This window comes from Barbus barbus, assembly GCF_936440315.1.
Source record: "Barbus barbus genome assembly, chromosome: 19".
Taxonomy (NCBI): Eukaryota; Metazoa; Chordata; class Actinopteri; order Cypriniformes; family Cyprinidae; genus Barbus; species Barbus barbus.
This window is the reverse complement of record NC_136747.1, coordinates 7,049,484-7,073,347: the sequence shown is the minus strand read 5'-3', so window position 1 is coordinate 7,073,347 and position 23,864 is coordinate 7,049,484. Positions and strand designations below refer to the sequence as shown.

At 35.0% G+C, this 23,864-nt stretch overlaps 4 protein-coding genes across 9 annotated transcripts; 2 read left to right on the top strand and 2 right to left on the bottom strand.

The window, feature by feature from the left end:
- The first annotated feature begins 251 nt into the window (after window positions 1-251).
- LOC306885399 (immunoglobulin lambda-1 light chain-like) lies at window positions 252-9,328 on the top strand. 6 transcript variants are annotated; one of them, XR_013785531.1, is made up of 14 exons: window positions 252-402; window positions 558-875; window positions 978-1,283; window positions 1,590-1,691; window positions 2,099-2,126; window positions 2,223-2,260; window positions 2,380-2,420; window positions 3,136-3,194; window positions 6,974-7,172; window positions 7,254-7,292; window positions 7,904-7,996; window positions 8,572-8,609; window positions 8,828-8,887; window positions 9,040-9,327. XR_013785531.1 is itself a non-coding variant. In XM_079441871.1 (9 exons), exons 1-8 carry the CDS (start codon window positions 345-347, stop codon window positions 3,190-3,192), a joined length of 948 nt encoding a protein of 315 aa, XP_079297997.1. In that variant the 5' UTR covers window positions 252-344; the 3' UTR covers window positions 3,193-3,194; window positions 3,319-3,540. The 6 variants fall into 6 exon arrangements, 4 of the variants coding, with proteins under 4 accessions (XP_079297997.1, XP_079297998.1, XP_079298000.1 ...); XR_013785530.1 differs by lacking the exon at window positions 7,254-7,292; XM_079441871.1 differs by lacking the exons at window positions 6,974-7,172; window positions 7,254-7,292; window positions 7,904-7,996; ... (1 more) ...; window positions 8,828-8,887; window positions 9,040-9,327 and adding an exon at window positions 3,319-3,540.
- A 2,071-nt stretch (window positions 9,329-11,399) lies between these two features.
- LOC306885218 (immunoglobulin lambda-1 light chain-like) lies at window positions 11,400-12,787 on the bottom strand. Its single transcript, XM_079441612.1, has 4 exons — window positions 12,693-12,787; window positions 12,251-12,568; window positions 11,782-12,087; window positions 11,400-11,589 (listed from the first exon to the last, which is right to left on the bottom strand). Exons 1-4 carry the CDS (start codon window positions 12,739-12,741, stop codon window positions 11,483-11,485), a joined length of 780 nt encoding a protein of 259 aa, XP_079297738.1. The 5' UTR covers window positions 12,742-12,787; the 3' UTR covers window positions 11,400-11,482.
- Window positions 12,788-14,622: 1,835 nt separating this feature from the next.
- Window positions 14,623-16,657, bottom strand: LOC306885264 (uncharacterized protein). The gene is made up of 4 exons (XM_079441674.1): window positions 16,570-16,657; window positions 15,912-16,232; window positions 15,405-15,698; window positions 14,623-15,083 (listed from the first exon to the last, which is right to left on the bottom strand). The coding sequence occupies exons 1-4, from the start codon at window positions 16,616-16,618 to the stop codon at window positions 14,941-14,943; spliced, it is 807 nt and encodes a 268-aa protein (XP_079297800.1). The 5' UTR covers window positions 16,619-16,657; the 3' UTR covers window positions 14,623-14,940.
- Window positions 16,658-19,797: 3,140 nt separating this feature from the next.
- LOC306884864 (protein S100-A14-like) lies at window positions 19,798-23,321 on the top strand. Its single transcript, XM_079441090.1, has 3 exons — window positions 19,798-20,023; window positions 21,311-21,442; window positions 22,467-23,321. Exons 1-3 carry the CDS (start codon window positions 20,012-20,014, stop codon window positions 22,623-22,625), a joined length of 303 nt encoding a protein of 100 aa, XP_079297216.1. The 5' UTR covers window positions 19,798-20,011; the 3' UTR covers window positions 22,626-23,321.
- Window positions 23,322-23,864: the final 543 nt, after the last annotated feature.

Sequence of the window (23,864 nt, the reverse complement as noted above, 5' to 3'; positions counted from 1 at the left end):
TCAATTTATAGCAAAATTTTTAATTTATTTTGGCAACATGTTTTCCAAAAGCATCATGACCAGTATAACTAATTAGCACATTCAAGAGGTCCAGACCACTGGGAAACTAACGCATAATGCAAACAGGCACAGTAGCAGCAGGTGTAGGCCTAGCTTTTGCACAACTGATTTATATAGGCAATGAGGGTCCACCCACTGGAGAATTGCAAGGTTTTTCTTTCTTATAATGTTTCTCCTTGCAGGCCGTTTTCAGTCAAACTGGGAGGCGTTTCATTCTATGATTGCCTTGTTAAGTTAAAAGTGGTAACATCAGATATTTTTTCTAGACACTTGAGAATATAAACATGGGTACTTGGATGCATCTTTGGACGCTGTTATGTTCTTGCTTTTTTGCTTCACACAGTAAGTTTTTTTTTTTTTGCCTCCATTTTCAGAACATTCTATCACATGTATTTTTATTAATTTCAAAGAGTTTAACTATTTAATCTAATATTCTAGTCATAATACAAAACTCCGAAACATTTGTAAACGTGTTTTTATTATTATTTTGTTTGCAGCTACTCACTCGTTCATCTTGACTCAGTCACCGGGACTCACACACGTCTCAGCCGGAGGTTCTGTAGAGTTAAGATGTATATTTGAGCAGCCTGTAAAGTACTGCTTTAATGCTGCTGCATGGGAAAAGTTTAATCTGCGGACTGGAAAACTCACAACAGTGAATACTAACTATGGGAATAATGTTCGACAACATGATGATAAAACTTGCGTTTTGACTCTTAAGAACTTGTCCGTTAAAGATTCAGGCATGTACTACTGCATTAGTCATTATAACCAAATGGCTATGATCGGCAATGGGAGCAGGGTGATCGTAACAGGTAGGCCTGAATCTGGAGTGAAATCTCATCAGTCATCACACTTTTTCTAGGATCAAAGTTATTAAAACAAGCAACATTTTGACTTGCTGTTCTCTGCTATAGATCGTTCTGAACCAAAACTATCCATCTTACACTCAGCACATGAACCTGAGTCGTCATCGGTAGAGTATTATCTGCAGTGTCTTGTGACTGGACTTGTCCCGTCTCAGGTGCGCGTGTTCTGGAGGATTGGAGAGAAGGAGCGTGCTGGATGGACCGAGTCCGCCTGGACAAACCACACTGATTCAGCCACAGAATTCACACGAGCTCATCTCTCCATTCCTGCAGAGGAGTGGGACGAAGCCGATGAAATTCAGTGCTTTGCTGAATATGATGGCAAGACCATCTCCAAAACTCTGACGCAAAGAGGTGCGTAAATGCTGAAAGTCTCAGAGAACAGGAAAATGGTAAGGTATACGACTGATATTGTCCACTCACGGGAATCCATTAAAACTAAGTACTGACATTTGTTTTGTTTTTTCCAGTTTGAATTGAATTACTGTAGAAGAAAAGAAAAATCATGAAATCAAGTAGAAAAGTTTGTAACAACAAGTTACATGAATTGGAAAAAATATAGCTTATAATGCTCAATGTTACAGCATTAGAGTTATGGTTATTAATGAACTAATAGCTATATATTTAGTTTTTATTCCTCTGCTCGCTGCTATATTTCAGGACCTGAACCTGAAATCTACTCGTGGCTTGTGTACGCCGGCTGTGTGGCAGCGCTCCTGACCATAATTATAACTGTCATTATGTTAGTGGGATTATACCAAGGTAAGAATTTAATGCTATTGATTTTGTATGCCTAGACTACACTGTTGTAAATACTAATGTAATTGTTGTAAATATAATATATTATTATTTTTTAAATAATTAGAATGCATAGCTATAGGTCTATGACAAGCTTATTTATTTATCTATCTATTAGCTTATTTTTTATTTATTGAAAAGTATTAACTTTCTACCCGAAATATTCAGATTATTCACGTGCTGGTTTACATAGTCTGGAGAAAATGAGTAGGTTATGCACAGTTCCTAAATAAATGCAGAAGCAAAAATGATTTGGATATGAAAATTTAAAACTACAGTGACATCAATCAGTAATTTTTAAAATGGAAAGGTATTGGTGATTATATGAGACATCTTGGCATACATTTTATTTTCTTCATTACAATTCTCAGATATGTTGATGACCAAAAAATCCAGACGGTCAGTATTACAACATATACTTTATAAACTTAAAAACTCCCAAATTAATGAAATACAAATTAACTTAATCGAGCCGTAAAATATTTTTCATTTTAGGCTCACAAGAAAAGATGCCCATCGCAAAATTTCATACGGTAAAATGACTTTTCTATATGCTGCATTTAATACTCACAATATATGCAATAATTGTTATATTACACAAGGAAAACAGCAGCAGACAAATGAATGTGTTTATTGATTTGTTCTTTATCAGGTAAACAGAACACACTGAGAGAAGAGAGTTCATCTGCTATGGTAAGAGACAGAAATGAAGATGATGAACATTGAATTGGATCAATAAACTTATTTCTGAATGTGTCTTAAAAAAGAACTATTCCTTAAATAATAAACAAGCTTTAAATATGTATCACACATGAACATGTATTTTTCATGAGGAATGCAATGTAGGGTTACTTTTATTAGTGATATCGATAAAGGTTTTAGCATTTTTTTAAGTACCTAAAATGTGCCAACTTGCTCTATTTTCGAAGTCAAATGTGTAGAACAGAAAATTAGAGATTTTTAGAAATGATGGCTTAAATTTTGGTTTGTTCCTCGCAGTTTTTGTCTTCAAATGATTTGGGCTAGCATTTTAAATCACTTACTTTAATTTTGCTTTTTGTCCTCTTTGGAGCTATAGACAGAGGTGGTCATAAATGTCATGGAATTAAAAAAGAAAAATGTATGGAGAACCTATAAAAGTGTTCATTTTTAATGATGGCTCTCTGGATCACTTGATTCTGACTGCTCAATCGTGGCATTGAGCTGTCAATATTTCTATTATATTTATTCATTGACAAATAATAGAAATATGAGCAAACTGTTCAAGCAAACACACAGCAGATCAAATATTCTTATAAGAGCGTGAGAAAGTTGCAACTATTTGTGGGGGGAAATGCTTTGCAAACTTTGAATTAAACCAATTTTATACACTTCAGCTTGCATTTTATGATGTTAATATTTTGTCCAGTGTTTCTCTGGGGATCCCATCAGTCATGGACAGGATGTTGGTCCATCAAAAGAATAAAGGTAATGCAAAAGCAGAATTTGAAATTATATGAATTAAAGGAAACTGCAAAATTACAACTTACAAAGTAACACTTATAAGGATCATTCTTACATACTTGGGATTTTCGTTCGTCTTTTTTTTCAGTGTGGAGAAGAAAATGTTGGGGCATGCTAAAAAAAATAAAATACTAAAATAAAAGTTCAGAAATTGAATATATTGCTATTGTTTACTCATATATCTTAAAACAGTGGAATCGCCGGTTCTTCTTTTTTATAATGTCCATGGTCATGAATGTTTATTAGTTATGAACTGTTTTTTTATGTTTGATTTGTATCTTATTTTTTTAAATAAAAATGTGTCCTTTTGAAAATGGGTTTAATTTTGGCCCTCTGTAGGCCTTCACCATTTCCAGACAGGTATACATATCATTTTATAATATAATTTTCTGTTGAAGAATCCTATCAAAGTTTCCACAGTACATGAAGCAGCACAACCATTCTCAACACTGATCATAACAGTGTATGTTTCTTGAGCAGCAAATCAGCCAATTAGAATGATTTCTGAAAATCCTGTCCTACATCCCTTACGTGCACAACTTCTCCTTGCAAAAGTGGCCCGGGGGCCCATGCATCAAATTAAAATTCATCTTATAGTAATGTTCATTTTTATTATTATAATAAAATAATAATGCAGGCATTGCCAAGCAACATATATTTGAGATTTTTGTCATATTTTTATTTATTTTTTTTTTTGATGTGTTGAAAACCCACAGTGTATGAAACAGGAAAATGTATGGCCTCTTGCTGTAGCCTTTTGCCAGCTGGTGGTTAGACAGAAACTGCATAACAGGATGTTAGAAGAGACAAGGCTCTCATGAAACAAAAGTGAAAACCTACTTTGTCCATTTTGCTGCAAAAATGTTTCTGTTACATGCACTGTGGGTTTTCAAACCATCACAAAAAAAGTCACGTGACAACAATCTCAAATATATGTTTATGCATTATTATTATTATTTATTATATTATTAATAATCAAAGGCATAATTCAAACTTCATTTAATATCAAAGCCTAAGTAATGAAAGATTTCACTGGCATTTACTTTGATATGAAACTGTTTGAATTATGCCTTTGTATTGGTATATAATGTTCTTTTTCCCTTCCTTCCATCCCTACGGTATGTAAATAACCACACTAAGAGTGTTATGAAATATGATGATTTGCAAATAAAATTAGTCTGCACATCTGTATTAACAAAACATTCAAAATAAAAACATTATGAATATTATGAAAAAATAGGTTAATGTTGACATATTGACATATAAAGTTGAATTAGAGCAAAATTGTGAATAGCTATGTTTTCCTCTTTTGTATTATGCAGATTTATAGATTTTAGGATTAGGATTAGTATTAGTGAATGTAAACTCTGAATTAAGAAAGCAAAATCATTTTTGTATTTCTAATTGTATTAAAGGATTAGTTCACTTTTAAAAAAACAATAAATAAAAAAGTTTAAGTTTTATAAGCACAAATGCTCGCCTTGCTCTGTTCTGTGATGTGCGTTCATGACGTCACGTAATACGCAATTACGTGGAAAAGGTCATGGTTGAGGTAGGCGGAAGTACCGAGTCAGTGGGCTTTTTAATATTAAAACACCCAGGATACGCACACGAAATGGGCATTTTAAACGATAAACTGACACAAAGACATTTGAATATGTGTATATGGTCCTCCTTCTGCACATTTGTAAACACTGACTCGGTACTTCCGCCTAAGTCAACCGTGACCTTTTCAACGTCATTGCGTATTACGTGACGTCACGAACGCACAGAACAGAGCAAGGCGAGCATTTGTGCTTATAAAACTTAAACTTTTTTATTTATTTTTGAAATGACCGATCGTTTCGCTAGATAAGACCCTTATTCATCGTCTGGTATCGTTTAAAGCCCTTTGAAGCCGCACTGAAACTGTCATTTGGACCTTGAACCGTTTGGGTCCCAATGAAGTTCATTATATGGAGAAATGTTTTCATCAAAAACCTTCATTTCTTTTCGACTGAAGAAAGAAAGACATGGACATCTTGGATGACATGGGGGTGAGTAAATTATCAGCAAAAGTGTTTTTAAAAGTGAACTAATCTTTGAAGGTGTATGTTTTTGATGATTTCCATTTATATTGGTCAAATTTCATAAACGAATAGGCCTGTTTGACCCAAAAAAGAAAATTCGGTCATAATTTACTTACATAACCCTGTATGAATTTTATGCTCAACAGTGTTAAACAACAATGCATGGAAAAATACATTCCACAGGAGAAAGCAAATCATTTTTTTATTTTCATTTTCGGGCGATGCAGCTGTCTGAAGTGCAGGGTGGAGAAACAGTACTGTCAGTTTGTGGGGGAAGGTGTGGGCTTTGAGCATTGGTCGTTCTTACACCGTGCTGCTCTTCATCTCACATCCGTGCGGTTAGATCAAAACACATGACTGCGTCCAGATTGTACAAAGATTTTCAGAAAGCAGAGAGTTAAAATGCAATGGAAAACACAAACAAATTCATTAAAAGAATTGGGAAAAAACTGCAAAAATAAGGCACAATGTGTATTAATTTGAGTTTTTTTCAGTATTGACTTTTTATTTTATCTGCATTTTGAAATTTGCACTTTGTTGCATGTAAAGGTCTGTAAAATTAATAGAATTATCAGTACATTTCTTTTCTAAATGTACAGAACAGAATACAGAAATATATGGACAGAGTACCGAATACATCAGCAAAATATGACTTAAGAACTACATCAAACATTATTAGTGCTGAGATTAAAGCAATATCAAACCATATCCACTTCAACGATATATGAAACAATATAAGTGCTACTTTGCAGCCTGTTTGCTAAACCAAATATTTCCATCATAGTAAGTTGCTTTAACTTCGTACACAGTCTCTGATTCACAGCATAAATAGATATTTCCTCCACTGTTGCTACAGGAAGGGCCACCCTCTGGTGAGTTTTTCTTTTTTTCCTTGCAGTTTCAATCAAACTCTTGCGTACTGGCACCTCGTTGCATTAAGATTGTTACAGATGGTGATATTAAAAGATACATTAGAGCCTTGAAACTGTTAATATGGGTGCCTGGATGCGCTGTTGGATTTTATGCATTTCTTCTGTACTAAGTAAGTCTATACCAGTGTTCAATATCATGACATTTATCTCAATTACTTATTAACTTAATGTTTCATCATGTAGAATATTTGCTGTATGCCCTTTTTATTCTCTCATTTGCAGCTACTCACTCGTTCATCTTGACTCAGTCACCGGGACTCACACACGTCTCAGCCGGAGGTTCTGTAGAGTTAAGATGTATATTTGAGCAGCCTGTAAAGTACTGCTTTAATGCTGCTGCATGGGGAAAGTTTAATCTGCGGACTGGAAAACTCACAACAGTGAATACTAACTATGAGAATAATGTTCGACAACATGATGATAAAACTTGCGTTTTGACTCTTAAGAACTTGTCCGTTAAAGATTCAGGCATGTACTACTGCATTAGTCATTATAACCAAATGGCTATGATCGGCAATGGGAGCAGGGTGATCGTAACAGGTAGGCCTGAATCTGGAGTGAAATCTCATTACACTTTTTCTAGGATCAAAGTTACTAAAACAAGCAACATTTTGACTTGCTGTTCTCTGCTATAGATCGTTCTGAACCAAAACTATCCATCTTACACTCAGCACATGAACCTGAGTCGTCATCGGTAGAGTATTATCTGCAGTGTCTTGTGACTGGACTTGTCCCGTCTCAGGTGCACGTGTTCTGGAGGATTGGAGAGAAGGAGCGTGCTGGATGGACCGAGTCCGCCTGGACAAGCCACACTGATTCAGCCACAGAATTCACACGAGCTCATCTCTCCATTCCTGCAGAGGAATGGGACGAAGCCGATGAAATTCAGTGCTTTGCTGAATATGATGGCAAGACCATCTCCAAAACTCTGACGCAAAGCGGTGCGTAAATTATGAAAATTACAGAGAAACATCAAGAAAAATGTTACACATTATTGCCCTCTTATATTCTCTTTGTTTCAGATTTCTAAAAACAGACCAGTTGTCTCACTAATTGTCAAAGTAACTATAAAGTTTGTTTTTATTTTTCAGGCAGTGGTTTTGTGTTTATTACAAACACCTGTAAAATTGATTAAATAGCTAAAACTGATTGGAATATTTCGGATAATTTTATTCATTCTGTTGTACAAATTATAGCTATTTAATATAATTGGGCACACTTTATTTTAAGGTTCAATTCTCTAATTAATGAAGAAACCATTAACTTTTATGAATTTTGCCTTAATGAACTCCTAATTCGGTGCTTATTAATAGTTAGTAGGGTTGTTGTTAAGTTTAGGTATTGGTTAGGGATGTAGAATATGGTCGTGCAGAATATGTGCTCTATAAATACTAATAAACAGCCAATATGTTAATTATAGGCATGCTAATAAGCACCTAGTTAATAGTGAGAATTGATCCTTATACTAAAGTGTTAACTCTAAATTTAACTGTAATATCTGATTTTTAAACGAGTGAAAAAAATCACTTCTTGTTCATTCAGGCAAGCTATATTAGGTCATTATAAAGGATATCAAAAGACTAAATCCTTGTGTTTACTATTGAACTCTGTACATGCTAAAACATGAGTTTATTAATTATTCATTATACTCTGATCATGGTTAATCTTTCAGAGTTGAATCAAATTACTCCATGGATTCTGTATGGTGGCTTAGGGACAGTATTGCTGACTATGGCTGTGGTCTTCTCTGTTTGTTTATGGCATGGTAAGCATTTCAATTTAAATCTGGTTAAATGCTATAGTGATGACTAAGGAATTTTAACAACCTAATAACTAAGTAACTAAAATATGCAAACTACTACATGCTTGAAACACAGAATTATTATACATAAATAGCCTGTTGGTGATATGGTGTAAAACTGTGTAATTCTCAGGATAAATACATAAATAAAATGAAAATACATGGTTTATTTACAAAGTACTAACACAAAAATATGAAACTGGTAAAAATGGTAAGATTCAATTGAACTTTCTCCATTACAAAAAAAAAGAGATGCATATGACAAAAAACATTTACAGTATCAATATATCAAGCAATAGTATGTCTCAAACATTTGTTTCATGCAGGAAAATATTTTCTAAATGGTAATATGACTATTCTACTGTAAACTGATTGATGCTGTTGCTATTCTCTCTGTGTGTGTGTGTGTGTGTGTGTGTTTGTGTGTGTTAGATAGTCATCTAGTGCACTAAATCTGCCTGTAGCTACATCCTAACACATAACCACACTGAATATTTTATTAAATAAAGTCAAAAGTCATTGTGTTTTTCCTTTAACAGGCAAACAGACAGGAACTGCAGAAATTTCGTCTGTAATGGTAAGCATGGTATAGTCCAATAATTATATGAAAATATATTTATTGTTTGTTAAATGTTCCTTTTAAGTAGTTATTGGTGAATTTGTAAAAAAAAAAACTTTTTTGAAAGTGTTTAGATTAACCTATACAAGAGAAGTCAAAAATGATTTGGCCAGGACTAAAACGTAGTTTTGGTATGAATGCTATATTAACTTTATTCATTTATTTATTGTGTCTAGTTTTACCCTGTGGATCCCATCAGTTTAGGGCTGAATTTAAGTCCAACATTAAAATAAAAGGTAAAATTAAAATAGAATTCTTTTTAATCATATATGTTATGTGAAACAGTATATACAGTAGCCAATCCTTGTGCATATCACTTTGATGTTTTCTTCAAATAATCTTTCCTTTTTTCCCCCTTTTTTTTCTTCGGGGCACCACTGGACATCAGTGTTATTGAAAGGAATGTTATACTATGCCAAACAATTACAAAAAATTAATAATGATTAATAGTAATTTAATTTGCACCCTCCAATAGCTGTTTATGATTATGATGAAAGCAATTAATGTTATACTTTTCTCTCTGATCTGACTTTCTTTTGTGCTCTGTGGGTGAACAAGCATCTTTCAGACTTAATATAGAGTTGTGCTTGAGTCAAAATCATATGAATAATCTATATTATTGTTTGATTATGTCTCTTCTTGTTGCCAAAATAAAGTTGTTGTTTTTTCTGCCTTTACTCATTTGGAATGGAAATGACTTTGTTAGGAAGCAATAGGAATTGAACTTTTATTCTGGTGCAGTTTTGAGGCGTTACGTTTGAATATGGACATGCACAAATGAGATTTGGGACTGTGAGCTATAGATCTGAGCAGGATTTTATACTATAACACTTCAGATCAAGGCACACTATTAACCAGCTGCTTAGCATGCATATTACTAGCATGTTGGCTGCCTGTTTATTTATAAAGCACATATTAACGCTTTATTCTGCATAACCATATTCTAGATCACTTAACCCTACCAAATACCTGATCATAACTACAACAACTATACCTTACTTATTATCAGTAAGAAGCAAAATTAGGAGTTTATTGAGGGAAAACGCTTGGTCAATAGTGAATATGTGTTCCCTAATCTGAAGTGTTACTATATATACTTGACATAGGCTATAAAAAACAAGGGTTTGTTTCTCTCTCTTATGTATTCATGTTTTGAGTATTTCTGAAACTTTCCAGACAAGTGGAAAGAAACATGTCAGCAAAAGCTGAGGAAGGATCCTTTGAGCTGATGACCACAGATTTTTGAAACTCCTCCTTTATTCCACCAGATTCTAGTGATTTATTCGTTTTAATATGCTCTAACATAGGAAATAGCCTGTCAGAATTTAGAATTTGGTGGCAGCACCCGAGGCAGTCAAAAACGGTATAGACATATGCCACTGATGCCCCAGAGAGAAAATAGTCCGCATCTCTTTCCTCTCAAACTTCTAATATGTGTCACTGATACTTGAGACACAGGACAAAACATGTCCAGCAATTGTAATGCTAATAGGTTTAAAAATGAAAATATTTTCAATTGTACATTTTATGGGGAGTTAATAATAGAATGTATTTAACACAATTATCCTCTTCAATTTAATTGTATCATTATTATATCAAATCTATGATGCTTATTGCCTTCTCACTACGACTAAAACAGTGTATCCACAGAGAAGGGATCAATTATATATATGCTATAAAATGGAGAGTATGCACATTGTGATGCAGGCTTAGTCTATGGCAGGCCTGTCCAAACTCGGTCCTGGAGGGCCAATGTCCTGCAGAGTTTAGCTCTAACCCTAATTAAAACACACCTGAAGCTAATCAAGCTCTTAATAGGCATACTAGAAACTTCCAGGCAGGTGTGTTGTGGCAAGTTGGAGCTAAACTCTGCAGGACCGAGTTTGGACACCCCTGGTCTATGGTATTAGTAGTGTTGTTTACCACATGAGGGCGCTTCACGAGTTCTGAGCTCTTGGTTTCAGCCACAGCCCAGATCTAGTATAGTAGTAATCCTGCTAGATTTTCCACTAATCCTGCTTGTGTCATTTTGTATTTGCTTTACGCTGTTTAAACGAGTTTGTCTCTGGAGTCGGGGTTTTTTTTTTACTTTGAAAAAGAGTAATGAAACACAGGCCTGCCTAACTGTACTTCTATTAATCACAATAGCACAAATCTGGATAAAATGTCATTGGGGATTTTGTTACAGTGAAATATTTCATATTATCCAAAAATTATTTAAATATTTATTTTATTATTGGCCCTGTCAATGTCAAGAAATATATTGGTGATATATATATATATATATATATATATATATATATCCTACAAATTCTTTTGTGTGTGTGTGTATTTGAACCCTTTTCCAACAATGACTATATTATTTTGTGATCCACCTTTTCACACTGAGGACAACTCATATGCAACTATTACAGAAGGTTCAAACGCTCACTGATGCTCCAGAAGGAAATACCATGCATAAGCCGGGGCGTGAAAACTTTTTGTATTTGAAGATCAGGGTAAATTCAGCTTAGTTTGTCTTCTGGGAAACATGTAAGTATCTTAGCTTCTGAAGGGCAGTACTAAATGAAAAACATATAGTATTTAGACAAAATAATAAAAATGAAAAATGTTCGGAAAATTAATGCATTTTGCATGATCCCTCTTATTTTGGTCAAATAATTAACATTTTGCATATTCTGCAAGGTTTATGCAAACTTTTGACTTCAACTTTACAGAGAGAGAGAAAGCAAGCCAGAGAGAGATTTTATGCACATTTACATTTATTTGTAACAAATCAACATTTATTTGATGTTTTTGGGTCATAGAATCAAATACATAATTTTGGTGGTTTAGAAGCGTCCTGATAAAATTAATGAGGTTGTTAAAAAAAGTAGAGCAGTAACAAGTGCAAAAGTTCTGGTTACACTGACAAGAGGATAGCAAGTGTCCTGGATATCTGGAGAAAAGAATAAAATGACAAGTATTGTGAGAAAAGAATCAAAAACTTTTCTTCGTAAAAATGGACAAAACATCCAAAATAATATAGATATAAAATCCGTCAAGAAATCCCACTGATCCCATTTTTGGACAGGTAATATTAAAACATTTGATTTGCTATCTTGATGAAGATATATTATGAAAAATTTACCATAATAATGCAGAGTTTTGTTGAACATCCATCCACCAAACTTCACAATGCAGGTGCAAGCTCCTCCTGTCCTCCACTCCTCAGCTGATACTGATACATAATTATGAGTTTTCACAGAGTTCTCTTCGCCTTCTTCCCAAACAAACAAAGTTTGTCCATTTTCCTTTCTGCTCCCTATGAGCCAGTGCACATAGACCCGTGATGAAGCAAATCCTCCGACTGTACACTGAAGAGTGACTGTAGAGTTGTGGTTGTTGCTGCTGGCAAATGCCATGATACCAATAGACGGCATCACAGTGCTGTCAGCTACAAGAAGAAAGATAAACACCATTTTACTGAGATAAAACAGCAAAAAGGACTGACACATAATTATACAATAAAGATGTAAGCTTTCTTATCAACACTAACCATCATGTTAGGTGGTAGTTCAGAAACTTTTGAACCTTTTTGTCTATGCTAAGTTCTGTACCTTGTACAGTGACAGCTGTGCCATTCCCAAGGTGCATATGCTCACGGTCTGTAGCGATGCAGTAATACGTCCCAGAATCCTGCACTGTTGTGTTGTAGATGGAAGCCTGACACACTTTGGTTTCCTCCTGATCTTTAGTCTGGTGAGGGATGTTTGAGTCCTGCAGAATGTCTATTACTCCACTCACGGGATGTACTCTGACCCAGGCCACTGTGTGACAGAATGACTGAACCTCATTCAGCTGGCAGTGCATGGTCACTCTTTCACCCGATCTCACCTTCACTGACGGGGGAAACTGATAAACTGTTCCCGGTATCGCTGCAAACGGATTCAGACATCCAAATGTCAATAATGAAACTAGTCTGCTAGTCTTATCAATTACACTAGTTTTAGGTACAAACTTACTGATATGCATAAAAAAATACAAATACTATTAGCTTACCTTCTGGCGAAATTAAATATAACAAGACAAGTAAAAGGAGGTCATACATGCTGTCTGAAGACTTCACAGGCCCAAGAAACTGAGAGAAATGTGCTGAGTGTGACAAATCACACACCTTTTCCTGTCTATATCCACGGTCGTTTCTTCAGCTGTTAAAACGGTTAAAAGGCTCAGTTAGGATCTAAACTGAGAAACAACGTTATTCCTGACATATTATATAGCTCACTACCCATTACAAAATTGCAGATTGAACCACAATCCCATTACTACAGTTATTGTTATTTAGGCAGCACTATAAAACTGAAATTAAGCAGCAGTGGTTGCCAGAACTTTACAGTAAAAATATGGTAGTAATATTCTAGGTTTTACAGAATTATCTTAATTTTACAGTTAATTTAAATAATGTTAATATACCAAATTACTAATGTTTTTTTTTTTTTTTTACTTTTATAATATACTGAACTAAAAACACTGGTGGTAAAGAGAAACTGGCATGATGCATCAAAGTTAATCACAAGTGTCTTTTCCACAAGCTGAGCTAAATATTAATACATTAGAAGGTGTGTCATTTACACACACACACACACACACAAACACACACACACACACAACACTAAAATAATAGCCCTAATGTAACAACTGATAACAGTTATCATAGGATATATGACAGTCCAATTCACATGTTTGTTTTTACAAGGGTGCTGATGTACATTTGAGCACCACTGGGATTTTTTACTGTTTGTATCACTCTATTTGTTTGTGTTTGCACGTACAGTTTGCATATTAGAGGAGGAAATTATTCTGTGACCTTTTCTAAAGATTGTTTTCGCTATTAAATAGCGACTAGTGGCTAATAGTCATCACTGAATCATCCATTCAACCAATTAATTTCCATTCATTTAAACACTGATTCATTCACAAAAGAAACAAGTGAAAGTGTGTCATTGAATCATTCACTCATCTTATTAGTTCAAAACAGATTCATTTATGAACGAGACACTTTACTGTGGGTTGTTCACACAACTACTGGTCAAGCTTTGGCTTTTAGTCGAGCAAAAACACAAAGAAACTAGCATTACTATAAAATGTACGTTACTCAATATTAACTTATATTCTATTGAACTACTGTATAGTTTGGTCTGAATATCAGCACCACTGTGAATCGGAGTTCTTGTGCCTACAGCTGGAACAACAACACTCTTGGTCATGTGATATTGCGTAAATAAGAAATGTAATAAGTATAATAAATGTATTATTTTATATATATTTTACCGAAACTGGATACCATGTTTTTTCTAGCTGAATTTCAAATGAGAACTGCATGAATTCTGTGTGGGATGAGTAAATCTTTGTTGTACTCTTGATGTATAACACAACTGTCAGCTATTTAACATAAGACAATGATGACTAAACACATGATCTAAGTCTGAAGCGATGTGGCACATGGTTGTGTCCTATTTCATTTGAACAGCAATCAGCAATTTTGTTCTTCCACCAAAGTCTTTAGGGTTGGAATTATGCATCTTTGAGGTTTCACTGCGGTACTTTTGAGACTGAAGATTTTCCGCTGACAAAGTAAAGTCTGGACATTAACCAATACGAGGTGAGGTCCACATCACCATTTTGCTTGCGCTATGCATGCAACCACACAATAAAGAGGACACAGAGATACAACAAAACTGAGGAAATGAAAAGAAAATGACTTCCTGGCCCTGCCACACATAACAGAAGCCACATAAGGCACAATATCTAATGTTTTGTTTTCTAAATATCTAAATGTTTTGTTTTTTTTCCTTACAATTATCACACTGACACTTTTATAGGCTATAACAAATAGCCTAGTATATGAAAATAAAATAAAATTGATATAGTTATTTTTTTTTTTTTTCTGATTTAAGATTATTGGTATAAATTCATATGATTTCAAGATAAAGGGGGTCAAACAATATGTTTATTAGATTCGGGGTTTTTTTATTCACTCTATGGAATAAACAAAGTTCAGAACAATTGGATGAAAGTGTAAATTTCACAAAATAAACCACAATATTCAAAACATCAAAGATCCATAACGATCATTAAAAAATCTGAACAAAAACATCACAATTACTTATGCTTTTTGGGAAGAGATATCAAAATATTAGTAACTGTTGCCTTCTTTCATCTGATGTACAGCAATGCCAAATACCAAAATAAGTTTGATGCATAAAAATGCGTCAGAGCAAAATAATAAACTGAAAACTCTTTAAAACTATATGTTTTTGCATACACATATCATAATGAAGGTTTTCCGTCCAAGCCTATAAACAATCACTGTTACCAGAAACAAGAGACCAAAAATTAAGCAGACAGACAGATATATGTATTTTACAGCATAACACACATCTGGTGCATCTGTGGAGAGAGAAAATGTGAAAAAGTTCATTTAGAAAAATAAATCATATAGAATATTTAATACAAAGATGTGCATTAGAAAGCAATGAATAAAGAAAAGATTTGAATTGTTTTTAAAAGAAGTCTCTTAAGCAAGCTGCATTTATTTAATCAAAAATACAGTAAACCAGTAACATTGTGAAATATTATTAGAATTTAATATAGCTGATTTCTATTTGATTTCAATATTTTGAATTGTAATTTATTTGGGATGCAAATCAGAATTTGCAGAGATCATTCAAATATGCCAAACTATATTTTAGATTTAATGTTATACTGTACCATGTGGCTGAAGGGTCTTGGTATAGAGCTGTCCTCCAAACTCAACTACACACACACACTGCACCTTCCTTTTCCACTCCTCAGCAGTAATCAGGATCTGGTTCCTAGAGATCTGGATGGCACCATTGTTCCCATGTGTCAAAGCAGGCTGTCCTTTCTCTTTTCTCCCCTCCACAGTCCAGAACATATGAACCCGAGAAGCCTCGACCCCGTACACAACACACTGAAGAGGGACCAAAGGACCGTTCGTGATCAGTGGAGTAAGAATATCAATAACAGGAAACACTGCGTGTTCTGGAACGAGATTAGGGGAAATATTTGGTTACAATGGAAAGAAATACTAAACATAATAAAGCGTTTGAACTGTTGCAGTCATTATGTTGCTGTTCAATGGGTGCCAGTAATGATATTTTTATCTTGCAACTTCTATTTAAGTATATTACTACATTAATTAAAAATAAAGAGATTATTATTATTATTATTATTATTATTATTATTATATCTCACCTTTCACAATGACTCTGGATCCATTACCGATGTGAGCGAAGCGGCTTTGCACAGCTGCACAGTAGTACATACTGGAGTCATGCACTGTTGAATTGGTGATAACAGCGGTACAAATACTGGTCCGCTGGTTGGACGAGTGATGAGGATCGATCTGAAGTCTGTCGGTCAGGCTGATCGTTGCGTTCTCGGGATTGACTCTCAGCCAAGCCACTGTTGAACACGGGGCGTACAGCTCTACAATGTTGCAGTTTAAAATGACATCTTCTCCAGCCATCACCTCAGCCACTGTCGGCCACTGTGTTACAATGAACAGCTTTGTCGCTAGATGAAAAGATTGTAATGTTTGTTATTGTGTTATCTCTTAATTCTATTGTGGCTCTTTTAGAACTCAATTTCAAACAACATAAAGTGTTTAATTTTTGTAATTACAAAATTCCAGATCATCAGTGTATCTAGGTCATCCATTATCATATGCCTTCTGCATAATAAATGTTTGCTAAAGTGAAAAAAATATCACTTACAAAACACAAATATACAAACAAATAAATATATCTCACAGATTTAGTACCTTTAAATACATTTGATTTTTCAAGCAGTTTAGTGGAACATAAAAAAATAAACTAATAAGCACATTACGAAATGACTAAAAACTGTTTACCTGCTCCCACAATGTGAGACATGCAGATCATCATCAGCCAGATGCTCATCTTTAAAGTCTGACGATCACAACAGAATCTAGCCTTCCTTTGACTAGTTCAGCAAAAAACTGGTCTTCCTTTCAGTCGTCTGATAGGGTCTTTTTGCAGTAGATAATGACTACAGAAAACACAAACCTATGGTCCTATAATGAACTGGTTTTAATATCTGTTGGAGTTGAAAACCCGTACAGTGTTAAGTATGAATTGTTTAAATATTTCCTGCGACATCCCCAACATAGCTCTCTTCTGGGTTGTCTTCAATACCAATCACCTATTTGTTTGTTTGTTTTATTCCTAATCACTCAATCAATCAAAGATTCTGAGGCTAGAATTGCTCTAAAGAAACTTTTTAAAATACCTTTCATATTTTATGCCTCTTAATACAAACAAACATCTGTACTGGTAAAACTCACAAATTCACCTTTAATCAGCACTAAAACAACAAACATTCAGCAGTTATGCTACTTTATGCTACTTTTGCAGATAAAATCAATGTAACAAACTAATTTCCTTTTAGAGCATTGGGTCAGTTGATATAGATATGAAAACAGAATTCATATGCATTATGATTTCTAATGCCATTTCATTTTATTGAAATCAAAGAATAACAGTATCGCTTGTCCTTTTTCCACTGGAGCACGAGCCCTATTTTTGTGTCTGCTCTTCAACAGACAAAAAAAAAAAAAAGTTGATGAGGAGGTGAATTAAAATAATTTTTAGTCATTTTAATGCACGTTTCATCTTATTTTCAGTCATATTGAGGCCCCGCTGACAGTTTGCTGAAGCCCCTAGTGGGCCCCAGGCCTCTGACTAAGAGCTGAATATGGAGCTTATGCTCCAGTACTGATGAAAGGATATAAACGGATACAGGGAGAGTCATGACTCTGTAATGTTAGTAGTTATGAGAAATAAAGGCAGGGTAGACGTATATTCACTTTAGCACAGGTTTGAACAGGACAGGGTATTGTGACATTGGCATCAGAATAGGCAGAGTAAATACATATTCTATCAATCATATTTCAACCCATGTTGAGATGACAGGGAACTAATCCTTATGCGCTCAGGTTTCCTGCTTCTCTCTACTTCTCTATGTGAAAAGTAACAGGTTGGAAGGCACAGTGATATTATTTTTTAAAGTTATGCTGCTAGTGACGTAGTTTGAAAAAGAAAAAACGTGTATATATATATATATATATATATATATAACTATATATTCCAATGCTCTCTCTCTGTTTTGTCATCCACAAGAGTGTGGCATTCATTGAAGCACCTTTGTAAGGTAGATGATGACACACTCAAGAGCAAAACGCTGAAGCTCTGAGGCATGCGTAATCTATGCACCACAACCATACAAGTGTGAACAGGAGTCTGTACGTATAAAGCACATTTGTTCTCTTTGCATTTGCAGTGGACTGCAGGTAAAGCAGGCAGTCTGCAAATGGCAGCTTGCCATCAAAAAACTGTGTGGTATGTGAAGAATTTCAGCTCACTTGCAGTGAGCTGAAATTAACTTCTACAGTGACAAATACTGCTGTTTGTGCTTACCCAAACTAAATGATAATGTGTAGCAAGAAAAAGAAAAATGTGACCATCTACAATATATTTTAAGATGATGCTAAAGCATGATTCTTGACACAGAAACAAACAGTAAAGTATCAAACCAGAATTAACATACAACACTAAAGAAACTGACAATAACACTTCATAAGCCAGACACAAAGGGCCATTGTATTCCCATGTGAAAAAGAAGTGTGCTTAATTGTATTGAATGTGCTATTGTAGTGTACTTCAAACCATAAAAGCATACTTTTAAAAAAACTGTACCTGCAGATAATGAAATAAAAGGCCACTTTGGTTTGCTTAAAGAGAGCTCATGTTTTGTTTTTAACACACTTAAGTACACTTTTATAAGGTGCACTTTGTAATGTCAAATGTATAACATTTTAAGGAGTGCACTTATTTTGATGTGTTGACTAAAACACAAAGTACTTGATTATTTAGCGGGATTGTTATTTAATATTGCATTTAAAGTTAATGTATTTTAAATTAACTAAATTGCAACTTCATCATTACAAATGTGTAATTAAAAATATATTTAAATGCATGACATTCAAGTTTCAGTAGAAGTGACATTAAATATACTTTAGTTTACCATAAATGCTTGTCAGTACTTTCAGCATTAAACTTATTTACCTTTATAACCAAAACAGAAGTATAAAATTATATATAAAGACTACTTAACTGTCAGAAAAGCACTTCAACTAACTGGATTTATTCATTTTTATTCAATTGTAAATAACATGTAACTAAGTGTCTGAAAACACTATTTAATTCACACAAAAGTATTCTTGTGAAGTGCATTAGTATGCTAAAGTATGTACATATGGCAAAATTAAAAAAATTTTGAACACTTGAAATATTAATATGATTATACTGTGCACGTGTAATTCTGCTTATGTGAACGAGCCAGTTATACAAAGCCCACTAGGTATCAATTACCATTTTTGAACTAGTGCAAGAGGGTGGTGCTACTGTTTGAAGATGGGGACAGACTGTTCAATTCAGTGCTCAGTTTATGTGTAAATCTGCGTGATGATACACACCTGTGCATTGCTGTCCTATACTCTGTACAAGTACAAAGGTGTGTCGTGTCTAGTACTCTTAGTGCACCCACCCAAAATGCTGAGCATGCCCTTGCCTGTGCATATCCAGAACTGTTCAGAAAACAAGCAGAGGAAGACTGCCAAAGCCAGAAAATGTTGATCTGACCAGAGACACACCTTGCTCAATGGGAATTCCACTATGCAGTACTTCAGGAGGATTCCTGGAAAGAATAGGCTATCATAAAAAAGACATACAGCCTGGTAGAACTGTATATCTGGTAGAACTTCTCAGTTCTTTAAAACAAACAAAAATCCAATATAAAAACAAGCCCAGAGCAAACCCAACCACATGTTCTGAACTGGGGCCTGTTGTTGCACAAAATAATTTTTATCCTGAGAGCTTCCAGATGTGTTCCCAAAGGCGCAGCAAGTCTATTTTACAATAGTTTTATCCATCAACAAAAATGTATCATACGGAAATCTGGTCTTCCAGAGTTTCTTTTTTTTTTTTTTTTTCAGAGTGCGGAGCCTGTGAAACCCGATCGTCTCCGCCCTGTTAGGTTCACCCTCCCAAAGCATCAAGTTACAGGAGACATTTTTCCCATAGCAGTCACTGCCAAGGAAGGTGGGTTTAGTTTTTTTTTTTTTTTTTTTTTTTTTTTCCTGAGTGGGAGGTTTCAGGATGTCAGCCAAGATGTGACAGAAGTGATGGGACGCTGAGAGGGTAAAGGAACTAGCATTGCACGACGGGAACAGTAAAGATTATTTAGAGCCAACAAAATAAAACAAATCACATCAAATGGCGACACAGGTATGTGGTTTACATTATATTATGTATTTGAGATTGCTCTTTTACATTTCAATCGGGTTTCATGCAGTTATAGGTTTATAAGTTTTTTTTCGTAAGCTTGAATCTCGGTAATCTTCCGCACTTGACCGAAACGGTGTCCAGATGCTGGAGTTTGTTGTTGTCAAAGGAACTAGTTTTTATCAAAGTTTATTTTAGTCGATCTTTTTTTCATTGAAATCCAGCTCTCAAAGACACTGCGTTCTTTCACATTCCCCTGCTCTGTTTCTGAACGCAGGGACGCGTCCTGTGTTAATGGTCCCTAACAAAGAAAGAAATAGGGCCAGTGTCAAGATAATTCAAGCCATATGAGTCGAGAGCTTCGATGCAAACGATACAATGGCTGTGTGTCAAAACCTAGCTGGCTGCGTCCCTGCCATGGGCCAATGATACCCAAAAATGCTGTCTAAGGAGGCAGCTCACTAGGATTTGACATACAGCCATTGTGTAGAAATGGAAAGCACGGGGAATCAATCAGTCTTTGCCTTGTTTCTCTCTGGGAGAAGCCTCAAGACGAAGATTGCCAATGTGGACTTAAAGAAAGAGGGGGGAAGTGTGTAGAAAGTTTTTGAATGGTCAATACTGCAATTGGACACTTTTTATAATCGCAGCCACATGTTTTTATCTATTTCAACACCAGCAGTGGAAGCCTAACCTTTTGTCTTAACAAAACAGGGAAATGGGTTTCCATCATAAATGCATTGCTTAAGTAAATAATGCATAGAGGGCGGGCTGTCATGGCCTGATATGCAGGTATTTCAGGTACTGGACTGGATAATTGTCTGAGAGCAACAAGGTTTAAATAGACAGTCCAGTGCTCTGATAGTCTTGGAGAGAGGTAAATGATCAGTATGGAAACAGGTGCATATTGCTGATTTAGTCCTAATGTTCATTGCCTAATTATAAAGTAATAATTTCTAAATACTGAAATAAGCACAGATCGTCATAGCATTTTTCAGCTATGTGCATTAAATTTTCCAGTTGACAGACATTGAGCAAAAAAGATCATTGTAAGCTCTCCAGATCAGTGTATTTGTTTCCAGGCTCTTTAAAATGTCAAAACATGAGTGGTTTTCTAAAGAACTAATAAAAACTTCTATGTGAGACTTAAACAGGTTCTCCTATGACATCAGTGTATGAAACCCTTTTGGTTTTAACTAAACCCTGTTAACTATAATAAAACCCCCACCTATATTATTCTTCTATATAAGTATCTGTCCACAATGTCTGTACTTTCTTAATTCTGCACAGTATTCTGACCTTGAGAAGGCCATTAACACCCTGGTCTCAAACTTCCATGCTGCTTCTCCTGATAACCGGCCTACGCTGAAGACAGATGAGTTCAAGAATCTCCTCTCCTCCCAGCTGCCAACTTTAGTCAAGGTAAAACCCATGCTGCTATTCTTTCCAACAGATACCAGTGACTCAAAACTGTTATTACTCATTTCCTGTGATTGCACATAGTGTAGTTATAGTGTAACAGTTGTTAATCATTTCAATAGGAGATGTTTTTGCATTGTTTTAAAGCCTGTGTGTTACTCCTGGCGATTTGTCTTTGTGTAGGAAACACGTCTTTGTTATTATTGGCTCCATGTGCTGGAAAGACCAGTTTTGTTGAACTTTTTAGCCAGCATGCAGGTCTTAATTATTATTATCTGTATTTCGGTAGCAAAAATAGTTTTTTTTATGTCACATACATACATATTTGTTACGGAAAGGTTCTGGCCTTTTTTAACCATAATTGAGCTTTTTTCAGCCTGAGGGATTGGTTGGTTTCACAGAGAATGTTTCCCAGAGTTTGTTGGCTCAGAAAGAGGTGTGGACTGATTACACAGATCAGTTTGAACTCAGGTTGAGCCAGCGAAGGACACTGGGTGTGGCTCCATTGAGCGAGCAAAATGGTGCTCTGAAAGATAAATAATTTCTCCTGCAGTCAAACTGACGCTGCTCTTCGGTTACAGTCGGTATCAGATCATGTTATGGCAGGCCTTCTACAGCTTAAGGGAGAACCTCTGACATCTAGATGATTTTGTGTTTCTTTTAGCTGAATGAAGAGCTAATGCTCTGAGGTATATGGTACTGTAACATTTGAACAATACTTCAGTGCTGATGTAATTCTGCTCACAGTTCATGTTGTTGCCAAGTTTAATAATTTGATTATCTTTATAGATTCCAACTGAAAGTTAGCATTCGTTGTACTCGCTGTATTTGAATTTGCAGAGTAACTGTTAAAGCTGTTAAAAAAATCTTTCCAAAAACGAAAAAGACTATATTTATTACGAAGCCATACAGACAAACCACATGAGGGCAACAAAGTTCCAGTTTTCAAAAGCAAAAGTAAAAAAACTTTGTAAAATGGGATACATTTTGACAGAATACATGAGTTTCTCTTTCTCTTTTTCTCTAGTCGGATAATTTTGGAGAAGTGCTGAAGCAAATGGGTGTGAAAGATGGGGAAGGCATCAGCTTCAAGCACTTCTGGAGCCTGATCCAGAATTTGGCCTCAACCCAGCATGGTCTGCTGAGCCACGAGAAGTTGTCCAAATGCACCTGCCTTTTACTATGAGCTGTGGGCTTCAACTGCATCTGCCACTAAGATCTGGTCTCTCTGCATCTCTGCATTTATCCAGAACCACTCATCTCCAAACAAAACACTAACTTTCCTTTCTAAGCATTCCAGTAAATAAACACAGTTTGTGCATCAAGATGTCTTAATATAATTTTTTTTTAAATAACGTGTCAAGCAGTACAGCTATCATCTCTCCTCATATCAAGTATCAGGTGACCAGTTAACTACTTCATATACCATTATTAAACTGGAGTTCAATTTGTTTTTCACTTGCAACTGGATTTATAGCTTCCCATAAGTGCATTTAACAAGTGTTTCTCAGTAAAATAAATAAATAAATAAAATCTTTCCTTTTTTTTTGTGATAACACTACATTTAAACTTACTGCCGTAAGTGTGTGTATTTCAAGACATAGATATGTACTGAGTGGTTAATGCAAACAAAAACAATAATAACAACATTTTTTATTTATATTTTGTAATACTGTTTTTATGGCCAAAAATCAATAACACCCTGAATTATTGTCTAATAAAATTCATATAAAAAAATTGTCGCTTGTTGTTGTTTTTTCAATAAAAATGTATAATTCTCAATGTTTAAATAATCTTATTTGTAATCAACTCTAATTTTATTTAGAATTAGCTGTCATTGTGCAACAGAAATGTTACTAAGTCTGCCTTAGTGTAAAGAGTTAAAAAAATAAATAAACAAAACTCAGTAGCAACAGAAAATATTATATCTTAATTATTGTATCTATTACTATATTGTATTAGTCTTAGGTCTCATGCACTTTGCTGAATAAGGTTCCTTTTTTTGTTTTGCAGTGTATGTTTTCGTGAGAATTTTGCCTTCACCACAAAGATCTGGTGACCACACAGACAGCACATTTTCTATTCTCCTACATTGTCCCTTTATGCTGTAAAGGCAGTTCCACACTTGTCCATATAGACCTGAACATTAATTGAATTGGAAGTCTAATTGGAAACCCTAATTTGCATTTAGACGTTCAGCTAAGAAAGTCACAGGTGAACAGACCAATGCTTTCTGTGCTGTGTTGTGTTGCCACAATAAATTTTCACAGTTGATGTAGACACTCACCACAATGTTCTGTCAAAACAACCCCACAGAAATAGCACTTTCGTGTGAACTGTTTTTTTGAATTCACACTTTACATGCACTTTTTTCATCCCTTAAAATCCACCCGCCTCGAATGATATCAGTCGATTGAATGGGCGT

What these genes read in the sequence shown, in the direction of transcription:
- LOC306885218 (XM_079441612.1), bottom strand. Translation starts at nt 12,741, where the DNA reads ATGTATGACCTCCTTTTACTTGTCTTGTTATATTTAATTTCGCCAGAA. An exon ending in ATATTTAATTTCGCCAGAAG is followed by an intron (nt 12,569 to 12,692) that starts GTAAGCTAATAG and finishes ATCCGTTTGCAG; the next exon opens with CGATACCGGGAACAGTTTAT. An exon ending in CACAGCTGTCACTGTACAAG is followed by an intron (nt 12,088 to 12,250) that starts GTACAGAACTTA and finishes TTCTTCTTGTAG; the next exon opens with CTGACAGCACTGTGATGCCG.
- LOC306885399 (XM_079441871.1), top strand. Translation starts at nt 345, where the DNA reads ATGGGTACTTGGATGCATCTTTGGACGCTGTTATGTTCTTGCTTTTTT. An exon ending in TTGCTTTTTTGCTTCACACA is followed by an intron (nt 403 to 557) that starts GTAAGTTTTTTT and finishes TTTTGTTTGCAG; the next exon opens with CTACTCACTCGTTCATCTTG. An exon ending in ATGACCAAAAAATCCAGACG is followed by an intron (nt 2,127 to 2,222) that starts GTCAGTATTACA and finishes TTTTCATTTTAG; the next exon opens with GCTCACAAGAAAAGATGCCC.
- LOC306884864 (XM_079441090.1), top strand. An exon ending in AGCTGCCAACTTTAGTCAAG is followed by an intron (nt 21,443 to 22,466) that starts GTAAAACCCATG and finishes CTTTTTCTCTAG; the next exon opens with TCGGATAATTTTGGAGAAGT.
- LOC306885264 (XM_079441674.1), bottom strand. Translation starts at nt 16,618, where the DNA reads ATGAGCATCTGGCTGATGATGATCTGCATGTCTCACATTGTGGGAGCA. An exon ending in ATCCAGAGTCATTGTGAAAG is followed by an intron (nt 15,699 to 15,911) that starts GTGAGATATAAT and finishes ATCTCGTTCCAG; the next exon opens with AACACGCAGTGTTTCCTGTT. An exon ending in CAAGACCCTTCAGCCACATG is followed by an intron (nt 15,084 to 15,404) that starts GTACAGTATAAC and finishes CTCTCTCCACAG; the next exon opens with ATGCACCAGATGTGTGTTAT.